General features: G+C 27.3%; 1 protein-coding gene across 5 annotated transcripts; it reads right to left on the reverse strand.

Moving 5' to 3' along the window:
- Window positions 1–6143: 6143 nt before the first annotated feature.
- LOC110637244 (protein C2-DOMAIN ABA-RELATED 11) lies at window positions 6144–8938 on the reverse strand. 5 transcript variants are annotated; one of them, XM_058144051.1, is made up of 5 exons: window positions 8693–8751; window positions 8556–8624; window positions 7970–8086; window positions 7424–7519; window positions 6144–6780 (listed from the first exon to the last, which is right to left on the reverse strand). In XM_058144051.1, exons 3-5 carry the CDS (start codon window positions 8078–8080, stop codon window positions 6484–6486), a joined length of 504 nt encoding a protein of 167 aa, XP_058000034.1. In that variant the 5' UTR covers window positions 8081–8086; window positions 8556–8624; window positions 8693–8751; the 3' UTR covers window positions 6144–6483. The 5 variants fall into 5 exon arrangements, with proteins under 5 accessions (XP_058000034.1, XP_021642946.1, XP_058000033.1 ...); XM_021787254.2 differs by lacking the exons at window positions 8556–8624; window positions 8693–8751 and adding an exon at window positions 8785–8938; XM_058144050.1 differs by lacking the exon at window positions 8556–8624 and having other exon boundaries at window positions 8693–8774.
- Between the last annotated feature and the right edge of the window lie 1298 nt (window positions 8939–10236).

Below are 10236 nucleotides of genomic sequence, written 5' to 3' on the forward strand. Positions count from 1 at the left end.
CTTATAATCAGAAGAAATATAAGGTTATATTATGATGCTAAAACTTATGGTAAATGTGTTAAAGAAGGTAATAAGATTTATGAGCATAAGTCGAAAAAATATTTTTATATGCATAAATCCTAATTCATATTAATTGTGTCTATTACTAACTAGGTGGGGATATTGTTAAAAATATTAGTGATAATAAAATTTATCTCATTTTAAAAGAGTTATATCTGTTCATTAAAAGGCATCAAAATGAACTATTTATTACCAATAGTTATATCTGTTTTAAAAGGTGTAAATGAATAAATATAATTATTCTAAGATATACAAAGTGAATAGTTATATATGTTCTAAGAGGTATAAGTGAATGGTTGTATATGTTCTAAGAGATATAAGTGAACGATTGTATATGTTCTAAGAGGTATAAGTGAACAGATGTAATTTTTCTAAGAGATACAAAGTGAACGGTTGTATTTGTTGTAAAAGATATAAGTGAATAAATATAATTGTTCTAAGAGATACAAAGTGAATGGTTGTATCTATTCTAAGAGGTATAAGTGAATGGTTGTATCTGTGCTAAGAGGTATAAGTGAACGGTTGTATATGTTCTAAGAGGCATAAGTGAACAGATGTAATTATTCTAAGAGATACAAAGTGAACAGTTGTAGCTGTTGTAAAAGGTATAAATGAACAGATGTAATTGTTCTAAGAAATACAAAGTGAACGATTGTATTTATTCTAAAAGGTGTAAGTGAACAGATGTAATTATTCTAATAGATACAAAGTAAACTATTGTATATATTCAAAGAGATGCAAATACTTTATAAATAACAGTTTGGAACAAAAATCTATTAACTTTTCTTTTTTTGTCCTTTCTCTTCATTTTTACCTACAATCAATATTATTATTCGTTAATTTATTATTGGGAGAATTTTAAAATTATTGTCTAAATTTATATTTTGCTTATTATCCTTGAGGGATCTGCCTAAAACTACTTAGTTATAACATAATGGGGTTTTACTCTTTGTCAATTTCATTATATTGAGGGAAACAAATACTCCATATGATATTTATTACAAATTGACTGAAAATTTTGATAGAATAATTACTCAAATTGAGTGTGCTAGTGCTATTGGTAGCTTAATGTATGTTATGCATTGCACTACTCCTGATATTATTTTTGCAATATGTAAATTGTTAAGATATACTAATAGTCCTAGTGTGGAACATACAAGGGTTTTTGAATATTAAAAAAAAAAGAATTATAAACTATATATTATTATGCAATAAATTTTCAATTTTGTTAAAACCATATAAAGAGTTGTATCCATATAAAAAGTTGTGTCCCTTAGCCAAAAGATGTAACCAAATTAAAAGATGCTATTCTTCTTAATAGTTACATGCACAAAGAGATGAATTTATTAGTCAAAAGGTTAGTACTTTATGAGTAGTAAAAATAAGAGCCTTACAAGTCATTTATAATAAGTGACAAAAGAACAAATGAGTATGCATTTGTGTGTGTGTGCAAGTTTAGCTTGGTTCTTTATTTTTGGATGCTCTCATTTTAAATAAGGTATAGAGTAATTTATTTCTGCAAATAAGGTACATATTTACACTGTGAATTATTTATGTAGTTCATGTTATAAACATGTAATTATATGATTGACTAGTGAAACAAATATGGTGGAGATCATAGGATTATACAAATGCTAATTAGATAAGTAGTATTAAGGATAATAAGTCAACATTTGGTTTGGTGTCCACTTTAGGTAGAGGTTTTTTGGGCATCAAGGAAACAAACTTGTATAACTCATTCTACGATGGAATCCGAATTTATAACTTTGGCAAATGTTGGTAAAGAAGCAGAATGACTGAGAAACTTGTTATCGGATATTAAGTTGTGGCCACAACCTGTGCCATCTATTTCTTTATATTGTGATAGTCAACTCATGATGGGTAAAGCTTATAGTAAAATATATAATTGAAAGTATATACATAAAAGCTGAAGACATGAAAATGTAAGACAATTTGTCTCTAATGGTATTATTACCATGTTTATATTAAATCCTATAATAATCTAGCAAATCCTTTAATAAAATGGCTCTCAAGAGTTATGATCATAATTACATGTGTTGATTAGAGTTTAGAATATTTCATTAAATTTACCACTGATGGGAACCATACTTTATAGTATTATTACTAAATAAAGTTTAAAGGGTAAAAACAAGTCATTAGTAAATGTTGTAATTAAGTACTTAGTGTACTAAGTTAATGGAATAATGATGAATATTTATACTCTTAATGAAGTTTAATATTAATACAAAAGAAACTTCTCATATATAAATATAGGAAGTGGTGCCGCTTCAACAAAAGTGAGAATAACTTTTGTAAATGTTCATGAAAACAGGAGGTAGCGTAAGGCCATATTCGTGCTAAAATTTTGGTGAACTTTTTAAGTCGAAGTAATTGATTCGTGTGTATAGTATTTCTGGTTCTATTTAATAAGAATCTAGGTTTAAGCTAAGACCACCATGATTTCTTTAGAACTTTGAAGTACTTACACTAAGGAAAAGTTTAAATCGAAAGATACTTTTTATTATGCATGAAACAATGGGATCTAACAATACAAGCTAAGTGGGGGATTGTTATAAATAGCTTGAATGTTAAACAATATAGAGAGAAATAATTCCTATATTGTTAAAGTATAAGAATGTGAAGGAATGACAAGAGTGAAATATGTATAGAATTATATATATATTATTCTATTATGACACTTGGCAAGTATATATTTGAAATAAAATAATTATTTTATTGTAATTTTCATAAATAAATTGCGAACATATGTGTTTATTAACAAATAGATATGTCTGTTAATAAACAGACGTGTCTATTCTATATAAACAGTCATAACTGTTTGTATAGGTGTCTGTTAATAAACAGACATGTCTATTCTATACAAATAGTCACAACTATTTGTATAGGTATCTGTTAATAAATAAACATATCTTTTACACAAACAGTTGTATCTATTGGAGATAGACAGATGTGTCTATCTAGTAAAGGTGCCATGACTTTTCATTCTTTATAAATATGGATGAGTTTTTCAATCCAGATATATATATATATATATATATATATATATATATATATATATATATATATATATATATATATATATATATATATATATATATATATATTACTTCTACTTCTTCTTCTTTTCTTCTGGTATTTCTAAATTCGGTTCGTATAAAGAGTTCTTAAGGGAAATCTTTAGGAGTTGCTGTCTGCAGATTTCAGGCTTTGTTGTATCTTGAAGGTATATTGTCATAACCTTACAACAATCTAGTAGGGGCAATTAATACCTTAAAGATAATGATTCATCACGCCTCAAAGTCTATTCTACACTCACTGCCTCAACAGAAAAAAATTTATAGATAGAAATTAATTTAATTTCATTTTTTAAAAAGAAAAGGGAAAAATTTAACCCTAAAGGTTTATGCTTATATCAATTTTCATTTTTTTTAAATAACTATTTCCATACTTATACTTCTAAGTTTTATTTGATACTGCTTACCACTCCTATCATATATAAATTGCATTTAAAATCATAAAAAAAAATGATCAGATCAAAATTTAAGGTTTTATATATGTTGAAGCTATCTTAATTAAAACCATAAATATTAAAATGTTGACACAAATTATCAGTATTTTTGGTCATTTAAATGGGTTATCAAAATATTATCACATTTACTTATTTCATTATTTAAAATTTAATTTTTTAATGAAATTATTAAATATTTCATCAATATTTTATTTTAATTTTAAATTTCTTTAAGTTTCCTTTTTATTTTTTTTAAAATTTTTAATATTTATTCTTTGTAAAAATTCATGCATACTATATTTTAAAATTATTTAAAATTTAAAATTATATTATAAAAATTGTAGATAAATTGAGCAATATATAAAATAAATATGTTTTCTCGCGATACGAAAAAATAATTTATTTGCACCACATAGGATTATAATGTATTCAACACTTGTGTTTTTTTTTAATATAATTATGACTAATAATTATAAGTAATTATAATATCATGAAAATTTTTATAAATTTCTTTATTATTACTTACATTTTTAAATAAAAAATTAATATAGGAGATAAATATAATTAATTAATTTAATATATATAATTAATTATCTATTTAAAATAAAAATATTATTTTATTTATTTTACTATTTTAATTACATTTATTTGATAAAAATATATAAATCCTAAGTGGTACCTAATTAACTTAGCGTTTCTATTCAATGCTATTAATGCATGTTTACATATATTCCATATGCCTAAAACTTTATACAGTATATATATATATATATATATATATATATATATATATATATATATATATATATATATATATATATATATATATATATATTTCATTTTTTATTATAATATTTAAATATTTATAAAATAGCGTTATTCTAAATTTGAGTGAGACTTTTATTTAGATTAGGATTGAGGGAACTAATAAGAGTATTATGAGAAAGATTATTTTAACTTAAACCCATGGAAAGAGTGTGCATAATTAAAGAATAAAGGATTATCATCCATTGTAATCTAGAGAGAAGACATTCACAGTATACTGTGAAGTTAAAGTAATAAATATTTAATTATGTCTAAAAATCAATGGGAGAAACAAATTAATGTATTTAATAGAGTAACATGTGAAATCTCTTGAGTATAATGAGATTTATGAGCAGTGAGTAAAACTTTGAATTTAATGATTTATTTTATAAGATTATTGATAGTAGAAGATGATATACCTTTAGGAGAACATCAACCATGTAAATATCGTTGTTATGTTGTTTTATTTATTTATATTTTTTTATGGGTTTAACGCTTCCACAATTGCAATGAGGTAAAATTAGTTTCATTAGCTTCAACATTACCTTGATGGATACTTCAAAGGATAAAACAAATATAATGAACAAAATAAATAAATAATAGAAATATTTGCTTAGACTTGATTTATCGTGAAATCAATATATATATATATATATATATATATATATATATATATATATATATATATATATATATATATATATATATATATATATGACCATTCACATGTTATATATTTATAGTTTAAATTATAATAAATTAAGACTCCATTTGTTTTATAGAAAATAACTTGAATATTTTTTATTACAATGTTAAATTAATAGTATGTATTTATATTATATATATATATAAATATTTTTATATTTTAACAAGATTGTCAAAGTTTAAAAAATAATTTTTCTTTTAAAAGTAGAAAGTCATTTCTCTTAAAAATTGCATTGTTTTATTTCAATTAAAAAATATTTTTATTGACCTATTTTTTTGAATGCCTCAAATATTATAAAATAAAAAAAATATTTTTTAAAAAAATATTTTTCATAAAATAAACAGAGACTAAGGTTCTTCTATTCTATGAAAAAATTTTCTATGCAAAATGTATTCTAAAAAATATGTTCTTAATTATAATATTAAATTAATAATATATATTTATTTTATTCATATTTTAATAAAATTATTAAAGTAAAAAATACTTTTCCTTTTAAAAAATAAAAATTTTCTTTAAAAAAATTTAATTTTTTATTTCATAAAGAAAATATTTTTTATTAATCAATTTTTTTAAATAATCTAAGTGATAAAAAATATGAAAAACATTTTTCAAAAAAATATTTCAGATAAATCAATCGAAGCCTAAGTCTAAATAAAATTTTCCAACAAACAACAATGATGACATCACATTATTCTCATTGGACTATTGTACAAACTTTGAAAACTTGATTACACTTGAACACGTGGCTGCTGAATCATCTGAATTTTTTTTTTTTCTCCTCAAAGATATCAATTCATTGAAAGCCTTAATAGGCAAAATAGACAGTACATAGCTCAACCGACAGAGAGAGCAACACAAAAAGGAAGCGTCATGGACTACTTTACTAGCTAAGTTACGTGCCTCTCTATTCCCTGTCCTCCTAACATGGCAGAAATGAACGTAATTCAAATCAGAAATGAACATGGCTGAATCATCTGATTAAACAGCATGCATAAGCAAACAAGCATATATTCACATTGCAACAACATTTGATGACATCAGATGTCCCAAAAAGAATTTCTTTTCTTTCTTACAAAGCAAAATGATTTTGCATATTACTGCCAAATCACATGCAATCTTTAAACTAGAATCACATTCACATTTAAGAGTTAAAAATCTCATCAAACTTGATAACAATTTCAAAAGCAGACACAATTGCACTCGAGCACACCCAGACAAAAGAAGCTTGGTCTTGCATGAGCCAGCTGAAATCTTTACTAATTTTGATACCTTACTTTGAAAATCTATTTGATACAATTAGAGGTGTACAAGGTAGCCTACCGATACATCTACCACCGACTACCATTGTCGGAAGTCTACTCATCGCACAATTCTAAGCTCTGAACTACCTTGAAGAGGCAACAGGAGCATCAATCAACTTAATCTTTAGTTCTATCTCCCCAGACTCAACTGCACAGAGCCTCAACCATACGCTCTGCACCACCTCACCATCAATACAACTAATCGAGCTTTCCCTGGCAAGACAGTTGTCTGAGTCTGGAACTACCTTTCTTAAAATAGTCTCACCAGAACACACCTGCAGAATCTGCTTCAACCTAGCAGCAGAGGCAATTGGTTGAAGGCTGAGGTGAGCATGCCCCATCTTGTCATCTGCCTTGAAACGGTCTTTATCAAATACTTCCTGTCGAAACATCAATCTGATTATATGCCACAGAAATCTGCAGGACAATTTTGGCGTCTTCAAACTAATTCACTGATTATGCAATGACCAAGCAATTTCATGGAGAAAGTGTAGCTCTTGGAAGGACACTACCAAAATTTACTGCCTGGCAGCAGCTCACATTCCATTCGTTTGGCTCAAAAATCAGCCATTTGCATTGCAACTCTGCAATCTCAGACGTCCATTGTGATCGAGATCCCACTGTGGGGCACAACTCACTGGACAGCTGAGATTGCACAATCCCAACAAGCGCAACTATGTTTAGCAAAATTCTTTTGCTCAATCATAATCATAGCCCTCTATCTTAATAAGCCCATTAGAGTATCAAATTGTTATACATAGACATGTTTCAAATTAGCAGTATCAATATGGTAAATACAATATTACATACCAATATGGTATTTGCAGATCAATAATTCTTTGTCAAATGTACTGTTGAACCCATTCACAACTTGGAAAAGGTCCAAAAATATAATAATAATAATAATAATAATAATAATAATAATTTTTTTACCTCTATTTTCTTTCCTTTTTCCCTTTAACTGAACATAATAAACTTATTAGCAGTATAAATAAATGAAGATTCAAGAAATTCTCAACTCACCAAACTTAGAGCTCCAATAGGTTCTGTGAGGGAGAAGCTTAGCTCTTCATTCCAGACTGGATTAAGGCAACTATTTATAACTTTGGTCTTTGATGTCTGTTACAAGAGATACTAGTCACTTACATAATTCGAATAAGTAAAAGAACTGAACACCGTCCTACTGAAAGATATGAAGAAGACCAACAGGAGAAAAGTAGTAGAGGCAAGAACTTGGACTCACACCAAAGTATGCTCATCCATAGATCTACCAGAAGAAACAAAATTTAAAAGGAAAAAAAGGAGGAGGGGGGGGTGGGGTGGGGGGCGCGGGCGCGCGGGCGGGGGCGCGGTGGGGGGAGAGAGGGGAGTGGATTCACTCAACAACAATATGTCTCTATTTATGTGCTTAGTAGGAATTTAATATACACAAAAATGGAGAAGATCATAGAGCAACTGGGCTTAGAATCAAAGAAGAAATATAAGATAGATCATCCATAAACTCAGAGCTTTGAATAAAAAAGGATCATAAAGCTTCGAATAAAAAAGGATCATAGAGCTTCGAATCACCTGACTTCCTAGCTTGACCACCACATAAGGATCACTGCTCTTGAAATCCCGGATAACCAATTTTTTCCCTTGTACAACAGTCACCTTTAGCAATCCCAACTGCTCTCCCATAGTTCGCTAGTAAAAGAATGCAAAAATTTCAGGAAAGAAGACGAACATTGCGAAGAACAAAGCAAAAGGAAGGAAGAGAAATTCAATCTCATGAACTTTAGAGCACGAATGAAGAACCAAATTCAAGGAAGATACTTAAATTACTTACATTAAACACTCTTCACAACTACCCAGATTCAACACAATCTATATTTAAGCAGAAGCCACAAAATCCATATAAAGGAATAAACTTTGAAAAGGATTCAAAGTAGAAACCCAGTTTCCCCGAGGATGAATAAAACCGTAAATATCCACAAGAAAGGGGAAATGAAAAAGATCTTATTGAGAAATTCAGAACAGCATATAAATTCAAAATGGGAAAAACAAATCAACAAAATTACCAGAAGAAAACAGATCACAGTGCAATAAATGCTAATTCTTAATAGATTCAACAGCAATACAACTAATAGAGCATATATATATATAGAAAGAGAACCTTGTTGAGAACAGCAAGAGAGGCAGAGGTAGCTTAGATCAAAAAGAAAAAGGCAAGGTTCACAAGCAGCTGAAAATGAAAGCGAAATTGAAGTAAATTCTATATTTGGAAAGCAATAAATAGACAAATTACATAACCTTCATGGGTTTGTTTCTGCTTTCTCACATACACACGCAAAACAAAAAAAAAAAAAAAAAAAAAAAAAAAGAGAGAGAGAGAGAGAGGTTACTTTGACAGCAAACAAAGAAAAACAGTCAACAATGCAATATGGCAAGAATGAAAATAATGTGAAAAGTGAATTCTAACGGGACATGTGTCTTTAAGGATTTTTGCCTTAATATTTTGACTATTGACCAGGTCTTCAAATTCTCCTTGTATTTTTCCTTTGACATTCTTGAGACTTGCTTGCGATTCACATTTTGATCTTTTAAAACGGCTGCTTTTCTGTTCAATTAAGTTGTTATCCACTCTCTAATTAATTTTTTTTTTCCCTCTCTCCCCTGCTCAATTTTGGAATGCCAGTACCCTTTCCTTTTATGTATCTATATACACTAATTTTTATTTTTATAATTTATATAATAAATATATTTATTAAATTAAGTGTAAAAATAAATATAATATAAAATTATAAAATTAAATGAGAGAAATGTACATTAATACGAGTAATTTTCTAATACCTTGATTATAATAATGAGTTGCCTTAATAGCTCAAACTCAGTTTCATAATATTTTTGTTAAAATAACATAATTACATGTATTTTAGGGTTTTCTTTTTAAGTTTCTTGATTAATGGTGTGAAGAAAATTAGGATTTTCTTTTTTTTTTTTAAGTTAATTTCCGAATGGTACTCTATCATCTATTCTCTTCTGAATTAATTAATTATATTTAAAAAAAAACAGATACCTACATGACCAATTAATGTTTATTTTCTGTAGAATTGACATATGCAATTATTAATACCCATGCAAATTAGTTGTGCATAATAAATTATAAATCTAAAATTAAATATAAAAAAGTACCAATAAATATTATAAAACTTCTTCATTAAAATATAAAAAAATTATTGAAAATTAACTTAAGTATACAATATTATGGATCAGGATGGAAGAATGTGTTAACTCTATAAAAAAAATTCTTTATTTTAATCTCATTGATAAAGTAATTCGTAATAACATTAAATTTGGTCGGTGCATATAAAGGGTCACCAAATAAGTATCTCTATACCTTTTAGAAAGAGATCCAAAATCAAAAGCTTATTTATGAACTATGGCTAAGGCTATATGGTGATTGAGAGGCTATAGCTTTGACTTTAGTTTTCAGATTTATTCACAAGGATATAAAATTGTGTAAATAAAACCATTTTAAGAGAAGTTTTATAAATAAAGAGATGTGATATAGACCACAAAGTAAGAGGCACACTGCACACCCAATGTGGTTGAATGAATATTCTGAGTGGTGGTGGCTCATTTTCTCAGTTTTTTTTTTCTTTTGTCTTTTTTGGTATAGTGGGTGTTTTCTTCTTCTCTACTAGAGGGTTGCGTCCTGTTTTCTGCCTCCTCCTTTGTGAGGTTGAATGGTTAATCTTTTTTTTTTGTTTGATCTTTCAATGGGAAAACTACTTGTGAAGGTGGACAGACTCTCAATATAGTTTGTTTCTATTGGCAATAACTTTCATTTTGTA

This window comes from Hevea brasiliensis, chromosome 3, assembly GCF_030052815.1.
Source record: "Hevea brasiliensis isolate MT/VB/25A 57/8 chromosome 3, ASM3005281v1, whole genome shotgun sequence".
NCBI lineage: Eukaryota > Viridiplantae > Streptophyta > Magnoliopsida > Malpighiales > Euphorbiaceae > Hevea > Hevea brasiliensis.

What these genes read in the sequence shown, in the direction of transcription:
- LOC110637244 (XM_058144050.1), bottom strand. An exon ending in TGGTCAAGCTAGGAAGTCAG is followed by an intron (nt 7,520 to 7,969) that starts GTGATTCGAAGC and finishes CTCTTGTAACAG; the next exon opens with ACATCAAAGACCAAAGTTAT. An exon ending in CTATTGGAGCTCTAAGTTTG is followed by an intron (nt 6,781 to 7,423) that starts GTGAGTTGAGAA and finishes ATGTTTCGACAG; the next exon opens with GAAGTATTTGATAAAGACCG.